The sequence below is a fragment of the Sciurus carolinensis genome, chromosome 1, assembly GCF_902686445.1.
Source record: "Sciurus carolinensis chromosome 1, mSciCar1.2, whole genome shotgun sequence".
Taxonomy (NCBI): domain Eukaryota; kingdom Metazoa; phylum Chordata; class Mammalia; order Rodentia; family Sciuridae; genus Sciurus; species Sciurus carolinensis.
In genome coordinates, this window is record NC_062213.1 from 80,053,883 (window position 1) to 80,075,478 (window position 21,596).

The 21,596-nt window shown below is 34.2% G+C and overlaps 1 protein-coding gene across 3 annotated transcripts in view; it reads left to right on the forward strand.

The window, feature by feature from the left end:
• Atp6v1h (ATPase H+ transporting V1 subunit H) overlaps positions 1-21,596 on the forward strand; it is a 127,405-nt gene that overhangs the window by 22,452 nt on the left and 83,357 nt on the right. For all 3 annotated transcript variants that reach the window (XM_047516354.1, XM_047516348.1, XM_047516361.1), the window contains one exon: positions 15,386-15,483. In XM_047516354.1, the coding sequence (XP_047372310.1) occupies positions 15,386-15,483 (98 nt within the window). The remainder of the gene's footprint in view (positions 1-15,385; positions 15,484-21,596) is intronic.

A 21,596-nucleotide genomic window follows, 5' to 3' on the forward strand; every position in this document is an offset into this window, starting at 1 on the left:
TTTAAGTTATTAAAGCAGATGTAAGGAGGTGCAGGCTCTACTGACATGACATTCTTATTTTGCTCTTCTGTCCAGTGTATTGGAAGAACAAAACTGATTGAGTTGGCAGTATGTTTAGTTTATCTGGCAGATTCGTACACATATATCCCAGATGAAATTAGCATCAGGGCTAAATGTGCGTAAGGAGAAGATGGCCTTTGATTTCTTACCTTCTTACCTTAATGCCCTCAAACCGAACATATTCTCTGACTTTTCCTGAAGGCTTTTATTTTTCAGATGAAAAATACTTTTCCTATGAACTTGGAAAGCAGACCTCAAGTTCAGTGTTAGCCCTTCCTTTGGTACTTGTATTTTAATGAATGAATGTTAATGTGATAGCTAATATTTACTGAGCACTTATGTACCTGCCACTGTTTTACTCATGTTTGCCCAGGTCATACAACTAATGAGTAGGAGAAACCCCAGTGAAATGAATTACTTACTGAGATAATTATTCTTGAGGCAACTGCACAGGATTGGAATTTTAAGTATTCCTCAGGTTACATTACCTACTCAGACTTTGAAATAAGCCAGTGTTGTGTCTTGAAATTCCCCTTTAGGTTTTCAGAGAATGTAGAAAGCAGTTTGGTATACTGCATTACATAATATTGCCCCTTGATGGCAGTATAAAACAAGAAAATTTGTACAGTGCAGCATGAGAAACATAATTCAACCATTTAAAAAAAAATTATCCACAGAAGCATCATCGTAAGTTATGAGTGGATCATTACAAATATTTTAATTGAATGTGTAATATTACAAAGGTGGACTTTCCTTATAATGTGTTATGTTCTCTTTACCTAGTTGTGAAAATAATATACAACATCAAATTACATCTGCTTACCTCAATCTGCTTAGTCTTTTCTGATGTTTGAATGTGCATTATAAATCTCTTCTTCTGAGGAAGTTTCACAATCTGGAAAGTGAATTGTTGTGCTCACCACCTGACGGGAGAATACTGTAATCTCTTACAGTCTTTGGGAGACTTAGAATCTGGGAATCTTTTTTCCTTTTTCTTCTGACCACTTACACTTAATACCTGTGTGTAGGAGAGCAAAATGGCTGCTAGCTTCCGCAGCTCTTCCCTGTCTACTTTTGTTGCAGATCTACTCTAGCATTAGTTATTTCTAGAGGACATTGTTTCATTATTAGTGAAAGTCTGGAATTGCCAAATTCTCCTTGCTGATTATATCTTATATCTCAGTGTTCTGGAACAGTTCCATCCAATAGAATTTTTTGTGATGAAGGAAGCTTTGTGTATCTCTACCATTCATTATGGCACATGCTAGTCACATAGCACTTGGAAGTGGCTAGTGTGAGTAAGGAAGTAAATTTTCAATTTTATTTAAGGTTTTAAAAACTAAATGCATTTCATGTACTATAAAATTCATCCACTTGCAGTTCAGTGGTTTTTAGTACATTTATGTAGTTGTACAATCATTACCACAATCTGTGAAAAATTTCAGCACCTCAAAAATTTGAAAAGCACCTTGTACACATCACAGTTTTCCCCATTTCTGTTCTCTTTCAGTTCCTGGCAACCACAGATCTACTTCATGTGTCTGGATTTGCCTCTTTTAAGCATTTCATAGAAATGAAGCTGTGTACATGGTTTTCTGTGACTAGCTTCTTTAACTTAGCATAATGTTTTCAAGATTCATCCATGTTTTATCATGCCATGACAACATTTCAGAATGGTGCGGGGAACAATTTAGTTTCTTTGGCTTTTCGTTACATTCCTTAAATTCTGTAGCAGTTCTGTTCTTGTTAATGGAGGTTGGTTTTACTTCTTTGGCTTGTTTTTAATTTATTGCTGTGATGATGTGATTTTTTTTCAGTTTTTCAGAAGAGGTGAAGGGTATTCTTGGTTTAATTCTTTGCTTTGTTTCTAAGTCCATGAGAAGTGCTGTCCAGGCAGTAGACATCAGTGGGTTGTGTCAGTAATTCACACAATGCATAATGTTCTGAAATCATAATCTGCTATAGATGGTGAGTTGTGAAGTCTGTGGGGACGTATAGTAACTTGCAGTTGTTTATAGTAGTTCCCCACTCTTTTGTGGTTTTGTTCTCTAGTTACCAGTAGTTAGTGGTGGTCTGAAAATATTAAGTGGAAAATTCCAGAAATAAAAAAAAACTTGTGAGTTTTAAACAACTTTTATCATAGTCTGTGGTTGCAGTTGTTTTATTTTATTATAGTTGTTAATCCCTTACTGTGCCTAATATACAAATTAAACTTCATCATAGGTATGCGTGTATAGGAAAAAAACATATTTAGACTTTAGGACTATTTGCAGTTTCAGGTATCTGCAAGGGGTCTTGGAACATATCACTGTAGATAAGGTGGGTGACTATACTTGCCTTAAGTGTAAATGTTAAGAGCATTGTTATTTACTCAAAGCAATTCTTGATGGTTTTTCATTGTTCTTTTACCATGAAGTTAATACTTTTAAATATTGGGAATCTTTAAAATATGTATACAAAATGAATATTAAGAAAAGGAAGAAACCTAATTATTTTTCTGATTGAATTTTTAGGATTTCCTAGTGATCATGTACACACACACATTTATGTATACACACACCCATACATAAACACATAGTGTGAAAGAAAATTAAATGGTGAAGTATTTTATTACAAGATTACCTTTTACATGTCATTTTGAAAGCATAGCACCTATAATAATAAGATAACCTAATACTATGTCTTAGATGTGTTTTTGAAAGTTGTATATAAATTAGCAATTTATCAAGTAAATCATGTTTTCTTAGTTATATTAACAATAGTTTTTCTTTATAAGATTCTCAATAGTTATGTAATTACATTATTAATTAAGCAAATTATATTGAAGGTGTTAACTTGGACATTTATAAATTTGTAAAATATCAGTGAAATTTTTAAAGAATATTTCTTAATTTAATCTAGATATTTTATGAATATTGGCTAAAGGATCTTTTTCATAAGTCATCTTCAAGAGAATTCTTGGCTATATGCATTTTAGTTCCTGAATATTAGGTAATAATAATAGTATACCCTATAATTATCTAGTGTTTTATGGAAACTGAATTCTGTTTTATAGCATAGTTTTTTAGTTTGGTAGGGCTGTTATTATTTTCTTTTATTGATGATGAAACAATTTTGAAGTGGTTAAGTGATGCACCCAAGATAGTATGGCAATTTTTCTGATTCTTGTTATGGTGTTCACTCTCTCCTTTGTTTCCTCCCCTCTCTTGCTTTCCTTCATTCCCACCCTACCGTTATTTTTTGGAAGTACTGGGGATTGAACCCAGGGCTTCATTTATGGTAAGCAAGTGGGCTGTCACTGAGCTACATCCCCAACACTCCTCTTTTTTTTTTTTAATATCATAACTTATGTAAAGTTAAGTGCACAGATCAGATGTTAGTTGGTAGGATGAATTTATACATTGTAATTCATACATTGTAATTTATACTTTGCAATTCTTCCTGTTTGAGATCTTGCTTCACTCAGCTCTGACAATAGTTATCATTACTATATCATCTGTTACCATAAATTAGTGTAATCTGATCCTGAACTGCATACAACTGAAGTCATATTCATACAGCATGAAGTCTATATGTACCTGGATTTGCTTGTTCAACATTATGTCTATGAAATTTATTCAGATTGCATTTAGCATTATTTTTTTCTTATTGCTGGATATTGAGTGGTTGCTTCTAGTTTTGGCTATTGTGAAAGATCTTGCCGTGAACATTCTTTATACATCTGGAGTGCCTAATTCTAGAATGGAATTGCTGGGTAACGAGTTATATAAATTTAATTTTAGCACATCTTGCCAGTTTTCTAAATCAATTTGTATACCCCTCAACAAAGTATGAGAATTCCTTTGGTTCCAGTTCCCTACTGACCCCTGATATTGTCCTGTGCACTTTAAGTTGATGTCTTTCTGATAGGAGCAAGGAAACCACACCTGTGTACATGTATGTACTTTTTGTTCTAAGAGAAGAGAGTCATTCAGTAGTCATGAAACATATTAAATGCTCATAGGACTGTAAATCAGGATCTTTAAATTTTATGTAAGAGTGGTTGCTACAGTTTATTTTTGTCAGTATGTTTCCAGAGTTCATCTGTTCCTGATACCAATGCACTGAATATTTTCATTCAGTATCTATGAGACAGCTGCTCTGTGCTTCAATACAGATTTTTTTCATGAGTTCAAAATTTCAAAATATAGGTGAATACTGTGTTATCTCTTTAATTTTGTTTGCACTTAAGTTATATGACATCATCATTGAGAGTAATGAAAATTGTCCATAGATAATTTTAAAACATTAGTTTTACTTTGGTACAGTATCACTAGTGCTTTTGTATTTCTTTTATTGTGTATTTATTCTGTAATTCCTTTTTTTTAATTGTAGGGAGATAATTTATTCCTGCCAGTTTTTTTTTTAATTTTGATTCATTGTACACAAATGGGGTACAACTTCCATTTCTCTGGTTGTACACAAGTAGAGTTGCACCATTTGTGTAATCACACGTGTACATAGGGTAATGATGTTTGTCTCATTCTATTATTTTTCTTCTCCCCACCCCTCATTTTCCTCTATACTATCCATTCTTCCTAAAGGCAATTCTTGCCTCCTTCCCACCCTCTGATATGTATCAGTCATTCACTTATCAGAGAAATAATTCGGCCTTTGGCTTTTTGGGATTGGCTTATTTCACTTAGCATGCTATTCTTCATTTCCATCCATTTACCTGCAAATGCCATAATTTTATTCTTCTTTATATATACCACAGTTTCTTTATTCATTTATCTATTGAAGGGTATTTAGGTTGGTTCCACAATCTACCTATTGTGAATTGAGCTGCCATAAACATTGGTTAGCTACGTCACTGTAGTATGCTGATTTTAAGTCCTTTGGGTATAGGCCAAGGAGTGGGATAGCTGGGTCAAATGGTGGTTCCATTCCGAGTTTTCTGAGGAATCTCCACACTGCTTTCCAGAGTGGCTGCACTGATTTGCAACCCCAACAGCAATGTATGACTGTACCTTTTTCCCCACATCCTCGCCAACACCTATTGTTGCTTATATTCTTGATAATAGCCATTCTAATTGTGGTGAGATGAAATCTTAGCGTAGTTTTGATTTGCATTTCTCTTATTACTAGAGATGTTGAGCATTTTTTCATATATCTGTTGATTGCTTGTAGATCTTCTTCTGTGAAGTGTCTGCTCATTTCCTTAGCCCATTTATTGATTGGTTTATTTGTATTCTTGGTGTAAAGTTTTTTGAGTTCCTTATATATTCTGGAGATTAGTGCTCTATCTGAACTGAACTGTGTGTGAACTCTCTAGATTCTCTCTTCAGATTGTTGATTGTTTCCTTTGCTGAGAAAAAACCTTTCAGTTTGAATCTATGCCAGTTACTGATTCCTGCTTTTATTTCTTGTGCTTTTGGACTCATGATAAGGAAGTCTGGTCCTAAACTGACACGATGAAGATTTGGACCTATTTTTTCTTCTATTTGGTGCAGGGTCTGTGGTCTAATTCCTATGTTCTTGATCCATTTTGAGTTGAGTTTTGTGCAGAGTGAGAGATAGGGGTTTAATTTCATTTTGCTGCATATGGATTTCCAGTTTTCCCAGCACCATTTGTTGAAGAGGCTATCTTTTCTCCTTTGTATGTTTTTGGCACCTTTGTTAGTATGAGATAACTGTATTTATGTGGATTTGTCTCTGTGTCCTCCATTCTGTACCATTGACCTACCTGTCTATTTTGGTGCCAATACCATGATGTTTTTGTTACTATTGCTTTGTAGTATAGTTGAAGATCTGGTATTGTGATACCACCTGCTTTGGTCTTCCTGCTAAGGATTACTTTAGCTATTCTGGGTCTCTTATTCTTCCAGATGAATTTCATGATTGCTTTCTCTTATTTCTATGAGGTACATCATTGGGATTTTAATTGGAACTGCATTGAATCTGTATAGCACTTTTGGTAGTATGACCATTTTGACAATATTAATTCTGTCTATCCAAGAACATGGGAGATCTTTCCATCTTCTAAGTTTTTCTTTAATTTTTTTCTTTAGTGTTCTGTAGAGGTCTTTCACCTCTTTTGTTAGATTGATTCCCAAGTTTTTTTTTTTTTTTTTTTTTTTTTTTTTTTTTTTTTGAGGCTGCTGTGAATGGGGTAGTTTTCTTAATTTCTTTCAGAGGAGTCATCACTTTTGAATAAAAATGCATTAGATTTATGAGTGTTGATTTTGTGCTCTGCTACTTTGCTGAATTCACTTATGAGTTCTAGAAATTTTCTGGTGGAATAGTTTGGATCCTCTAAATATAGAATCATGTCATTGGCAAATAGTGATAGTTTGAGTTATTCTTTTCCTATTGGTATCCATTTAATTTCTTTGGTCTGTCTAATTTCTCTGGCTAGAGTTTCAAGGATGATGTTGAATAGAAGTGATGAGAGAGGGCATCCCTGCCTTGTTCCAGTTTTTAGGGGGAATGCTTTCAGTTTTTCTCCATTTAGAATGATATTGGCTATGGGTTTAGCATAGATAGCCTTTACAATGTTGAGGTATGTTTCTACTATCTTTATTTTTTCTAGTGTTTTGAGCATGAAGGGGTGCTGTATTTTTAGCAAATGCTTTTTCTGCATCTATGGCAATAATCATATGATTCTTAACTTTTCAGTGTGTTGATGTGGTGAATTACATTTATCGATTTCCGAATGTTGAACCAACCTTGCATCCTTGGAATGAAACCCACTTGGTGCACTATCTTTTAAATATATTTTCATATATGATTTGCTAAAATTTTGTTAAGAATTTTTGCATCTTTGTTTATTCAGGATATTGGTCTGAAATTTTCTTTCCTCGTGTCTTTGGTTTTGGTGTCAGGGTGGTATTAGCTTCATAGAATGAGTTTGGAAGGGTTCCCTCCTTTTCTATTTTATGGAATACTTTGAGGAGTATTGGAACGAGTTCTTCTTTGAAGGTCTTGTAGAACTTGGCTGAGAATTCATCTGGTCCCTGACTTTTTTGGTTGGTAAACTTTTGATGACTTCTTCTATTTCTTCATTTGAAATTGATCTATTTAAATTGTGTATGTCCTCCTGATTCAGTTTGGGTGGATCATATGTCTCTAGAAACCTGTTGAAGTCTTTGAGATTTTCTGTTTTGTTGGAATATAGATTTTCAAAATAGCTTCTAATTATGTTTGTATATCAATAGTGTCTGTAGTGATATTTCCTTTTTCATAAAGAATTTTAGTAATTTGAGTTTTCTGTCTCCTTCTCTTTCTTAGTATGGCTAAGGGTTTATCAATTTTGTTTATTTTTTCAAAGAATCAACTTTTTGTTTTATCAGTTTTTTGAATTGTTTCTTTTGTTTCAATTTCATTGATTTTTAGCTCTGATTTTAACTATTTCCTGTCTTCTACTGCTTTTGGTGTTGATCTGTTCTTTTCTTAGGGCTTTGAGCTGTAATGTTAGGTTGTTTATTTGTTGACTTTTTCTTCTTTTATGGAATGTGCTCCATGCAATGAATTTTCCTCTTAGTACTGCTTTCATAGCGTCTCAGAGATTTTGATATGTTGTTTCATTGTTCTTGTTTACCTCTAAGAACTTTTTTATCTCTTCCCTGATGTCTTCTCTTATCCATGCATTATTCAGTAGCACAGTATTTAATCTCTAGGTGTTGGAGTAGTTTCTGTTTTTTATTTTATCATTGATTTCTAATTTCATTCCATTATAATCTGATAGAATACAATAGTATCTCTATTTTTTTGTATTTGCTAAGAGTAGCTTTGTGGCATAACATATGGTCAATTTTAGAGAAGGATCCATGTGCTGCTGAGAAGAAAGTGTATTTGCTCATTGATGGATGCAATATTATATATATGTCTGTTAGTCTAAATTATTAATTGTGTTATTGAGTTCTGTGGTTTCTTTGTTCAATTTTTGTTTGGAAGATCTGTCCAGTGGTGAGAGAGGTGTGTTAAAGTCACCTAGTATTATTGTGTTGTGGTCTATTTGGTTCCTGGAATTGAGAAGGATTTGTTTAATGTACATGGGTGCGCCTTTGTTTGGGGCATAAATATTTATGATTGTTATATCTTGCTGTCTTAGGGTTCTCTTAAGCAGTCTGAAATGTCCTTCTTTATCCCTTCTAACTTCGGTTGAAGTTCCCTTTATCTTATATAAGAATGGAAATTCCCGGTTTTTTACTGAGTCCATGTGCTGGTATGTTTTTTCCCATCCTTTTACTTTTAATCTCTGGCTATCTTTTTTTATGAATTGAGTCTCTTGAAGGCAGCATATTGTTGAGTCTTTTCTTTTTAATCCAATCTACCAGTCTGTCTGATTGATGAGTTTAGGCCATTAACATTCAGGGTTATTATTGAGATACGACTGGTATTCCTAGTCATTTTAGCTTATTTTTGGTTTTTAACTTGACCTGGTTTCTCTTTTAATTGACTATTCCTTTAGGGTAGATCCTCCCTTTGCTGACTTACATCACTGTTTTTCATCTCTTCCTCATGGAATATTTTGCTGAGAATGTTCTTTACTGCAGACTTTCTATTTGTAAATTCTTTGTTTTTTTCTTTTTTTAATCATGGAAGGATTTTATTTCATTATCAAGTCTGAAGGTCAGTTTTACTGGGTATAAGATTCTTGGTTGGCATCCATTTTCTTTCAGAGCTTGAACTATGTTGTTCCAGGTCCTCCTAGCTTTTCAGGTGTGGGCTGAGAAATCTGCTGATACCGTATTGGTGTCTCCCTATATGTAATCTGATGCTTTTCTCTGGCAACCTTTAAAATTCTCTTCTTATTTTGTATGTTAGATATTTTCATTATAATGTGCCTTGGTGTGGATCTGTTGTAATTTTGTACGTTTGGTGTCCTGTAAACCTCTTGTATTTGATTTACCATTTCATTCTTCAGGTTTGGGAAATTTTCTGATTATATTTCATTGAATAGATAGTTCATTCCTTTGGTTTGTATCTCTGTGCCTTCCTCAGTCCCAATAAGGCTTAAATTTGATCTTATGATATCCCATAATTCTTGGAAGTTCTGTTTGTGATTTCTTATCATCTTCTATGTTTGGCCAACTTTATTTTCAAGATTAAATATTTTGTCTTAATTGTCTGAGATTCTGTCTTCCAAGTGATCTGGTCTGTTGGTTATGCTTTCTATTGAGTTTTTAATTTGGTTTATTGTTGCCTTCATTTCAAGGATTTCTGTTTTTTTTTTTTTTTTTCAGAATCTCCATCTCTTTATTTAAATGATCTTTTGCTTCCTGCATTTGCTCTTTTAACTTTTATTGGTATGATCATTCATTGCTTGCATTTGCTCTCTTATCTTTTGCTTCTTGGATCATTTTAATTATGTACATTCTGAACTCCCTTTCTGACATTTGTTCTGCCATCCTTTCATTGAATTCTATTGATTTGACATGTAGGTTTGTTTGGGACACTTTCTTCACCTGTTTTCTCATGTTGTTCATGTATCTTCCCCTCTAGCAGTGCAAATCCATGGTATTGCATTTTCCCTCCTTTAGACTTATAGTGTCCCTGCAGGTTTCCCAATACCTCACCTTGAAGTGAGAGATCAATATTAGCAGCACATAATACAAACAATATGCATCCTTAACCCAGATAGTCCCAATTAAGATATTAACCATATTGTCTTAATAAACAGAGTTGATGCTTTTGATTATTGTCTACAGCATAACCAATAGGTTTGCAATAAGGGCCACAATTTCTAATGGTGGACAAAGAGGATTGGGAGGGGTGTAGGAATAACATTAATGAGATAAGAAGTGAGTCTATAGAGGCACTTGGTTGTAGGAAAAAGGAGAATAAAAGAAATAGGTTGTTAGCATGAGAAAAGGGAGGAGTCTCCAAGGAAACAGATAGATAAGAGGAAAATAGAAAAATATCAATAAAAGAAAAGTAGGAATAATAGGTATAATAGGAATAACTACTAATAAAAAAAAACTATAATAAAACTATACTGTACTATTCAAAAGTCCTAGGCTTCAATAGCTGATGCTTGAGAGGAACTTGATAATGTGGTGTCCCAAGAATGGTGTCCCAATAAGTGCGGTGACTCAGTAGGGATGGTGGCCTCCAGGTTGGGAATAATCCTTGCTAGTGAGCAGAGGTGACCCCACGTGTTGATAGATGATCAGCTGCTATGTGGTCTCTGGGCTGGGTGACTGGGCCGGGTCTTGGTGTGGGCCGTAATTCCTCAATTCTTGAATGACTTTGTAATTCTGCAGAATATGAATCTGAGACTGTATTCACCAGGAAGGTGTATTCTGACAGTTTCCTTTCATTTGATATGATTATTCTCCTGTAATATGGTGTGAATTTGTATTTTCAGCAACATCAGAGTATTTATGTAAGTAGTATGCACTTAAATGTGTTGAGAAGTAAAGACAGTCTTTTTTCTATCACTGAGGTTTGTTGCATAGAGTGCAGGTTGTGGTAGATTCTCAGGAATAATACATGACAGTGAGAAGAACACTATGAGAGAGTTCACTTCCTATGTTAACCTGTCTATCTGACTTTTTTTTTTAACAAGAATAATGAATATTTTAGTTGCTAACTTTTCATTTTCAGTTCAAAACAATAAACATACATGATCCCAACTGCTGCTTTTTTACCAGTGTTTCAAAAATGAAAAGGCAAGGATATGTCAACTCCTAGCAACTTGGGAGGCTGAAGCAAGAGAATCGCAAGTTTGAGACCAGCCTCAGTAACTTAGTGAGAAATCTGCTGATACCTGTAACTTAGCAAGACCCTGCCTTGAAATAAAAAAATAAAAAAGAACTGGTGATATAGCTTAGTGGTAAAGTACAATTCCCGGTACCGGGGGGGGGGGGGGGAAATAGGGAGAGAAATGCTTTCATAGGAAAATCACTGTTATTATTTTATTCCTCATATGTCTGTTTATTTTTTCTGCATGTAGGAAATGTTAAAAGTTTTGCCATAAGCAACCTGACTTCACAGTAAAATGGGATAATGTATGTAGCACATTTCCAGAAGAAATGAAAATTGCTCAGCAATGAGAATTTCTTACTCCTTGAGAAGTTATACAGTATGATTGAAAGAGTGATGTTAGGCCATCTTGGATTAGAGATCCTTTACAAGTTAGTTGTATGGACTTGGAATAGTTTTATCATCTCATTAAAATTCTGATTCTTCAATTACAAAATAAGCAGAATAATATACACTTAAAAGTGTTGCTGGAAGACTGAGATGAAACAAAAAATATGTGTTGTTTCCTTATGAAGTTTCCACATAGTAGGTGCTCAGGTTTTCTCCTACCTCTTCCCCTGCATTTCTTTCCTTCCATCAAAAATCTATCTTTTGTAATAATAACTGTATGTGAGTGGAAATGCCAGGATTTCATTATTTTATTTTTTTACAGTCTCCAATGTCAACCTATATTGTCTTCAAGAATCTTGACATTATCAAAGTATTTGCTTTAGTTTTCCCTCTAAGCCTGTGGTGTTTCACTTCTTGGTTATATTTTTGTTTGTTTAATTTCCTGATTCAGAGCAAGTAAAAATGACTTCCACTAGAGAACCTTGCTTTGCTGGATCCCTCAGGGGATGCTTTTTTCTTTCCACCTTTCTCTAAACTCATATTTTTTGTTGTTGTTGTTGTTTGGTACTGAGGATTGAACCCAACGTTGCTCTACCACTAGTCATATCCTCAGCCCTTTTTATTTTGAGGTTTTTTTTTGTAATTTTTATGCAGGGTCTCATTAAGTTGCTGAGGCTGGCCTTGAATTTGTGATTTTCTTGCCTCAACCTTCTAGCTCACTGGGATTATAGACTTGCACCACTGCATCCAGCTTTTAACTCATTATTTTAATTTCAACAAATTTTAACAACGTTGTAAGCATTGTGTTCCCCATTTGAAGAAGTGTTTGTATATAATAATGAACAGTTTGTATTATTAAAATGGGAAATTTTTATTTCTCCTTTTATTTTATATTTAATTTTATTTTTTGAAAGTATGTTGAAAAATATACACATTAATAAATTGTGTTTGCAAAAATAAGTTTTTTTTTTCTTTTTCTTTTATTACTGGGGATTGAACACTGAGCTACATCCCTAGCCTTTAAAATTTTATTTAATTTCAAGATGGTGTCTCTCTTAAGTTGCCCAGGCTGGCCTCAAAATTGTGATCCTTCTGCTTCGGACTTCCAAGTTACTGGAATTAACAGGAGTGCATCCTGTGCCTGGCTCATTTTTGACATATTTTTGATAGTTATAAGGGTTAAAAATTTATTTTTATTACAGGAAAATGTTTAAAATAAAGAACTAAATGTGGTTGAATGTTTTTAAAACAAAAAGAGTATTCAGGAAATAGTACAATGAGTATCTAAAACATCTTTTTTGCTTGACTCTTGGATAAGTCAGTCCAAATACATACTTCATTAGGGGAGAAATTAATTACCTTAGCAACTTAAATGGAAACTATTGATCTAAAAGAGCTATTAGTACTATAAATGTTTCCTAGTAAAGTAGGATGACATAACTGAAAATTAGAAATTTTTATGAGTTCTGAAATTGCAGACAATTTAAATTTAAAAAGTAGGCAGTTATATTAGGTCTGTAATTTTTCTAGGAAATACTTGAACAATCAATCAGATTTTCTTGGCTCCAAGAAGAGTTAGGGTAATAATGATAAATTATATATTTCCACAGTTTTGATTATTATCAGTATAACAATTTTGATCACAGTCTTAGACTTTTAAGCCATTAAATCATATCTACTTGGGTATTGCTCATTTCGAATTAGTATGAGGTATAGAGTTTATTTGCACATTCTTTTGTTTGTTCATTCAAGAAGTATTTATTGAGTGTCTCATAGGTATAATGCATGATGCTGAGAATGAGGTGCTGAACAAAATGGCATGCCTCCTGCCTTCAGAGGGCTACATTGTGTCTGGGAGGACAGCATTAAATGTGTAATTACAGAGTCGATTATTACAGTAAATATGTGCCACTTCCTATTGAGGAGAAGCACAGGGTCCTTTGACAGTGTACAAGTGTAGGAGCTCAGTTTTTCTCAGACTGTTCCTGGGAAGTTTTAAGGAATGAGAGGGGGAACTCATAGGGGGTTCTAATTGATGGAGCATGATATGAGAGGAAGCGGATAAGAATACAGACCCTGCTGGTGCTATGAATCTTGGGGACACCTGTTTCTCCCTAGGTGTTTGTCCTAGGGAGAAATACCATGTTTGTCCATGTTTGTCCCTAGGTGAGAGACAGGCATGAATGGTAGGAAATGTGGGTCAACTTGGGGGTGACATGTTTGTAGCTGAGTGACTCTCTAATAGTGGTCTCTGTTTTTTCCTTACCTGCTGGGAGTGAGGGAAGAGGAAAGGTCAGAAGGAGAGTGGTGAATATGTGAGAGCCACTCTGGGGAATGGAGGAGAAAACAGACCAGAATGCTATGGCTTTGCATGGTCGTATGATTTTCTCTAGCAGTATTAAATTGCCCTTCTGTAGGGTTAGAGATGGTGACTGGATTGATCCAAGGCTGATTATTTTCTTTAAAACAAATCATTGAATAATTTTTAATAGAAAGTAGGAAGACAACTTAAATGAAAGACAAGGAACTGATGTGGTCTACTTTAATTGAAGACAAGAATTTAGTCATTTAGCAAGCCATGCTGTCATCACTCTAGACTTTGAGATTAATCTCTGGAAAGGTATGACAACTACTTTAGTGTGTAGTAGGGAGAGGACCCTCAGCTGTAGGACCAGTTCATTTATAATGTGCTCATTTTAATGAAGCTGCAACCAATAGTGAAGAATACATAGTTGTAATGTGTTACAGATTTCAATATACATGGTGAATAAACACAGAAAAGACTTATAATAAATCAAGAAATTTTTGTGTTGAGGGAAAAATGATCAATGGAAGAGGAGAGAGTACCCTTTCTTATGGCTTTTTTTCATTTTCATTTATGTCTAGAATCTTCTACAAGATCTCTCTCTAAATGTGAAAGGTGGAATTCCTCTTCTTTAGCAAAGGTTTCTACCTTCTGGTTTAATTGGAAAAATACATATTTTGTTCCATCATGGAGATTGTTTTAGAGCTGAAAATGCACTATTTTTGTCATTAATTTATGCTAATGCTTTGAGTTTTCAGGCAGGTTATATTCCTGGATATGTTGTCTGAACTGTGTTACTACTTTCTAGGTGGAGTATAAGATAACCTTTTCTTTGATAACATTTGTCTATTTCTACCAAATGATATAATATCATTGCATTTTTGTATTTGAGTGCCCAGACTGTCTCTGAAGTGTTAGATTTTTACAAATGTTATATAAATGAGAATACAGAGTTTAGTGTGGTCATGTATTAGTAGGTCTAGTCAATTTTTATAATATCTATGATTCTTTCCTTTAAAAAGTTTGTTTTTAATAGTATGCGCTTTATGAAAGCTAGAATCTGAAATTTCCTTTAGTCTTTCCACTTCTTAAAAATAAAAGACTTATTATAAATCTTTAAAGAAGAGTGCAGGCCAGGTGGTGTCTACTTGCTTTGGTAAAAAGGAGGGGTTTACAACTTCTAGGGGAATAATTCATATTTATTTTAAATTTCAGATTTAAACTCAATTTCTATGAGGTAGTTGCTATTGAACTGACAGTTTTAAAAGTCATGAACTGACTTTTACAGGTGTTTAATTTGACTTTTTTAATGTGCCATACAGATCTTTGTTTGAAAATACACCTAGCTATGTGCTCAATGAATTATTTCCCTTAAACAAATAGTATCCATTCAATGTTGTCCTCATTAAGAACTAACAAACTAAATACTGTATTAGAAAGGTTCAGTAACTTGTCTAAAGTCATTTAGTTATATGCCTGTCTTGATGCATCCACTATTCTTTTCATTTTTATTATTGTTCTTTGGTATTTGTATAATCATGTAGAACACTAATCTCTCCCTATAGTACTTCTATTTGGGAGTACTTGAAATGTTGCAAGGCAATATGCTTATTTATCAAACCATATCAAATATACTTTTACTTTATGTCTTTATTTCCCTAATAAAGGAAATAAATTGTCTTGCATTATGAGGTATAATCTGCTAAATTGTCTTGCATTGTGTAAATGTAATTTGGGAAACAAAATCATCTTCATTTCTAAGAAGCAGAGATAAAGGCAAACATGAGGCCCAACTTTTGAAAAGATATCAGGGAATTTCTGATGTGCTGATGCTAACAAATTTTAGTAAAAATCTAAACTTTTCATGTAGAAATGGATGTGCATAATTTCATGACTTTAAATGCTTTCCCATTTTAAAACTATGTACTTCTTTTTGTGTAGAGTTCTCAGTATGTGCAGTGTGTTGCTGGGTGTCTGCAGCTGATGCTCCGGGTCAATGAGTACCGCTTTGCCTGGGTGGAAGCAGATGGGGTAAACTGGTGAGTGCCCTTTACTTTTACTGTAGAATAACATTTAAAAGCATTTCTCCCTGACATTTTCAAAGAAATTAATACATTTAATCATCCAACAGAAGTATTTTATATTTTTCATGTCTGTTTAACAATGGATTATGCTAACCTTCTTATAAGTCAATAACTATCAAACCGAACATTTCCCCTTCCTTTACTTGGTTTGTGTATTTATAAGAGGTTGAAGCCTTCTAAGATCCTAATGATGGACAGATGAATTCTAAGTACTCAGAATACAAAATAATTATAAAAGTATTTTGTGGTGAATGCAGATTAAAAATCAATAAGGAAATATCCCCCTCGCCCCCAGAAAATAGTAAATGTAAATTATTCTTTGTAAGCCATACAATTTAGCCCATTCTTATAGGGTATGGATTTGTAGGTATGAAAACTTTTAGAAGCTGTTAACAAACAACCTAAGAAAATCCCAAAATAAATACTGGAATTTCTGCTTTGTCACTGGAAAACCAATTTATTACATACTCTTTTCAGTTAGTAAGGGCATTCTCTTCTGGAAAATATATATACGAAGTCAGGTTATCAATAGTAGATTCCTCAGTAAGCAAGGATTTAGAGTAATAGTTGACAATACGTGCATGTTATCAAACTCTTTCAGACCTTTATGCTACATCTCCACTGTAGGGAAATACCTGTGAAAGGCACCTGCATATTCTGGATTCCCTCAGCAAACTTGCAGTTTCTTAGACTTTCTTGGACTTCTGCAAACAGCTAAATTGGATTAAATCACATACTACTCAGTTTCTATTGATTCAGTGAGTTAGTAATTATTCTTATAGGAATATGCAAAATTTCAAAATATTTATGGCTATTTAACCCTGAGTCTGTCAGGAAAAATAGCCATTTCAATTTGCCATCTGGTCTAGAGTTCTTCTAAAAAATACAGTTTTAGTCTTTTTATGAAAAATTAACAATCACAAATAAAGAGAAAGTAAAAACTATTAGAAATTTTAATAGGAATTTAAATATAACAGCTCTTTTTGTAGTAAGTAAATTTTGATACATAAATACCATAAAACAATGAAAAGATCATCACATATCCATGAGCAAAATATTGTTGAGGAATATTGTGTTGAAGACTTTCATGTTTAATACCAACAGGGGAGAATATTGTATTTCCTTTTCATCCTTAGAAAAAATATATTGCTTACTCATTAATTCTTGAATCTGAGAAAATTCATTTATGACATATTCAGTTAAACACTCACATTTTCACCATCATTGTTAGAATAGAATGCTATTTCTCACTTTGCTCTTGTCTTCTGATTAATAATTGTGAAATGCATTTCTCTGTTAATCATCATTATGGGTAGAAAATAAAAATTTCTGAATTCTCAACTGTGTTTCTGCTGTTGGGAGATTCATTGGCAAGACTCATAGAGTCAGCAGCTGGGACTCATAGCTAAAATTTATTGCAGAGATATGGTCAGGATGCACAACTGGATTGTAAGTGAGAAAGCCAAAGACTGAATCTGGAAGAATCTACCTGTGGGCTTTCTCATGCTCCCTAACTTTCATGAGGTCCCACTGAGTGTCCCTTCCCCCATCAACAAAAATGCAGCAATATTTGTGTGAGATTTCTGTCCAAGAAACCAATTATGGTCTCAGCTTCCAAGGATTTTACTGAAAGTTAGTAACGTAGACACCCCCTGCCTATAATACATCAAAATTTCAGACTCCAAAAAGAAAGTTGCTATGTAAATCAAAATACCTTAGATTGAGTGGTTTATGACCAAGTCCAAGATCAAAGTACTATGGTTTTGGTGTCTGGTGAGGGCCTGCTCCCTGGTTCATGGTTGGCTGTCTTTTCACTCTAACCTCATGTGACAGAAGGGCCAAATGGTTTCTTAGGCTCCTGTTAAGGGAACTAATTGCATTCATGAGGGCTCTGCCCTTATGACCTAATCCCAGAGACCTCGCTTCATCACACTGTTGCCTTGGCAGTTAGGATTTTAACATGAATTTTAGAAGGACACAGATACTCAAACCATAGCAGTGGATGTTCACAGCATGTGTCAACATAATGTTTGTACAAACTATATAGGTACAGTAAGCTACCCTTAAGATTTAGGGGAAATTTTGTATTAATGTAGGGAACTGGTTACTAGCCAAGTTCCCAGAAGTCAGCCAAGGGCCAACTTTGCAAGCAGATCTTAAGACTATCAATCTTAAGATTGTGATGTTAACTCTTCTAAATGTGGACTACAAAAATGGAGTTTCAGGTCTTCTTACTTTTCACAAAGATGATGCCATATTTTGGGCAGTGCAGTAAGAAGGGATAATGATTTATTTCACTATTGTATCTTGTTCCACAGGTCTCTTTTTTATTTTAGTCTTTTAGTAGTATAATTAATAAAAATTAATGAATAATGATGAAATAATATCTAGGATGATGAAATAGCCCAAGATCACCAAGATCCCATATATCCTTTATTTATAAAAAGGCTCAATTTGGTCCATATAGTCATTGCAAGATAAAATGAATTTTATTCTACTAAACAAAAATTAGACTTTTTCCCCCTTTGGAAGGTCTGTGAGAAAATAAAAGTCATGAAATGGCAATCTCTTAAACATTTATATTGTTCAAAAAATTAACTCAGATTCTAAAATTTGGTCCAGTGGATTCTCTTGGTATATGGACTTTAAATGCTGCTGTTTTAATTACTCATACTTAGTATTTTGGAGAACAACCAACAGTACTAAGTACTCAGCAACAAAAGAATATCCAAATATTCTAGGCTCTTTCATTTTTCTTCTATGTATTTTGGTATGTTAATGACCACTAATGAAATTAGCAGTAATCAAATAAATAAATCTTTAGACATTAATAAAGGTATATCTAAACTTGCTAATAGGGTAGCAATTTAGAAAAGTTATTTAGTCCTTTCATTTTTCAGAGTTACAACATACTTTCTACTTTTCCACCTGTCTTGCTTAGCATTGAAAGTTTTAAGATTTTGGTGCTTCTCAAATCACAAGCAGGACTAATATGAAGAGGAAAAAATTAAAGTAATTTTAGTGAGAGGAAGTGATTCTAAAAAAGTACATTTTGATCAATATAGTCTGCTTTCTTTTTTGGCTAAAAAACCCACTGTAGGGCTGGGGATATAGCTCAGTTGGTAGAGTGCTTGCCTTGCAAGCATAAGGCCCTGGGTTCAAACCCCAGCACCGTAAAAAAAAAAAAAAAAAAAAAAAAAAAAAAAAAAAAAAACCCACTGTATACATGACACAACACTATTTTTGAATATATATGTACTTATGTAAGATGAAAAAAATACTTTCCATGTGTTGATGTTGTAGACTTCACAGTTTGAAGATTGGCATTGACTTTTTAAATATTGAAGTTAAAAGTGGCCGTTTCTTGGGGTTAATTGCCTTCACAATTCAACTAGCATTTATGAACTTTTATACCCCCAAATTTGAAGTATTTTGAAAGTATAAGGTAATGCAAAATTCAAAGGTGGGTTTTTAAAAAATTGTTGAAATCTTACATTATTGGGTGATTTGTGTGATGAAGTACTAGATGCTTATGGGTTTGGAGGGCAGTGACTCATTCAAAGTGTATGTTAACCGGTACCCAGCTATTTTGTCTTCCTATTCCTTTTATTAGTTTGATTTAAAATAACCTTAATTAAAAAGTAAAACAATACTAAATATTGATTTTGGCCTCATGGATTTTAGTCTTCTTTCTAATCTTGGATTTGCTGGTTATACTTCCTTTATGTATTGTGCTGCATGTAATGGAGAATACAAAGATATATGACTCTTCCCTTTAAGAAGTTTATAATCTAGTCAGAAAATATTAGAACCCATCAAAGGCAGCCTTTAGTATTCTATAACTTAATTTAGTGACCTTCTCAGTGATTTTAAAGTTACATCACCCTTGCAAATTTGCATTTTTTTAAAAAAACTTAGCAGTCATATTTAACTTGCCTTCTTAATGAGAGAGATAGCAAAGACCTATATAGTGATAAATGTCCCATTCACTTCTCAGGTTCTTTCCTCAGTGAATCCTCCCTCCACCCATGGTGGCCTGTAAGCTATTTGAGAGCATGGACAGGATCATTTTTGCTTCCCTTTATCTCCCCTGTACCTTGCACCACTGTACCTCCACATAACTCCTCAGCAAATATGTTAAATCAGTATATTTAATTATATCCTGTGTCTTTATGTTCTTGGTATCTTGGCATGTACTTCTTGCCAAGGGTTCTTATTCTGGAAAAGAGGGTCTTTATTAGGATATTTCTTGTGTCTAATATTTAGATGTAGAAGACTTCTTTTCTAATGTAATCATATGTATTGTATGTAAATTTAAAACTCTCCTAAACATCTCTGAAAACATCATTGTTTTCAACAACTCCCTCTTTTGAAATCTTTCTTACTTTGTTTTCAGCAATAGTGTACTGTCTGTGAACTCCCTGGGTCAAACCTTCTTGTTATTGAAAAAAACAAAATAAAACTGATTTTGTCAGAAAATTTGATTTGAAGAATTATTAAGTACGTATACATTTGCTATCTAATTTGTTCTGAAAACTAAATGAAAAAATGACTCAAGTGTCAGAGAGGTAGCAAGTACATCTCTAAAGCTAAGGGGAGCAATGGTCACAGGTTAGGATCACTGAAACTTACATGCTTGAAGGAGGGGTGAATGCATCCAAAATTTGGACCTTTGATGAGGAGGTACCATCCCTCTGATGTTGACATCTCTAAATTCTGAGGAAGTGCCTCATGCAGGTCCTCAGTCCTCTGGGGAGAGCCTCCCCTCCCCCCACTGGCTTGGTCTGGTGTCTCTGAGGGTGTTCGATGAAGTTTTTTCTGCTGAACTGGAAGAACTGCAAACTGAGGTCAACTGCTGCCAAGGGAAAGAACTACTGGATGCCACAGAAACAGGAAGCCAACAGTTCCTTCTTCCATCCTTGCAGTCGGCCTCTAGCGTCCCCTTTTGGCCGACAGGGAACCTAACAGGGAGCCAGCTGGTACAGCAGAAATGTGGTTCCCAGGTTCTCAGCCCCACAACACAAAACCAAGTGTAGAAGACTTAGTTGAGTAATGGAACAGAGATCAAGGAAATCAGTCTCTAGGATGCTGATAGTATAAAATTACATGATTTCTCAACAGTTGAGATACTGACATTAGTGAACCATCTATGAGAAAATTAATAATTCGGGACTGTATATAAATCACAAAAATGGAGAATTAGCACTGATACAAGCTTTCTACTAAGTTAATTGGTTTAGATTATAAAATTAGATTTTAAAAAAATTCAGCTTTTACTTATAGAGCAACTTTAGATTTACAGAAAAAAAAATTTAAGTGTAGAGAGTTTCCATATATGTCCCCCTTTCCTTTCAACACCAAAATTTCCTGTTATTGACATCTTAAATTAGCATGGTATATTTGTCCTTAGTGAGGCATCAATAATTGACACACTACTGTTAACTGAGGTCCACAGTTTATAGTAGGGGTCACTTTATGGACATTTTGTGTGTTTGAGCTCCCCTTAATCCTGGTGGTCATTTTTTATGGTCTTATTTGATGATTTCTGTCCTTCATTGTTTGAATGTAGGCATTCTGCAGGGAAATTTGCTTAGTTCTCTTCTATTATATATACTGTCTGCCTTGGAGAAATCTCTTTCATATCCATGGAGTTTTCCAGGCTTCCTTTTCAGTGAAGTAAAAGATCAAACTAGAAGTTACTGAGGATTTTCTCTGACCCCCCTAATTCTGTGATCAACTGTGTAAAATTCAGATTCATCACAGATTTCCTCCAAAGTCATCCCTTCCTTTCTCTGAGTTTTCTGGGTATATGAAATCTATTCTTTTGGTTGCACAGATTCAAAATCTTGATATAAAATTTGACTTGAAGATGTTCATTTGTTTTGTCATGACTTCCTGTTGATTTTACTTCTGTGTTGCTTGTCACATTTTTCTTACCATTCTCTGTGCCCTATTACAAGTCTTGGTTCCCTTTCTTGTTGCTTCCTTGCAGCAAGTGCTCCTGCTGCCTGAGGTCCTGTGACTTTTGGAGAGAGGGTTAAGAGGAGCTGTGTGGAAAATGGCCCTCT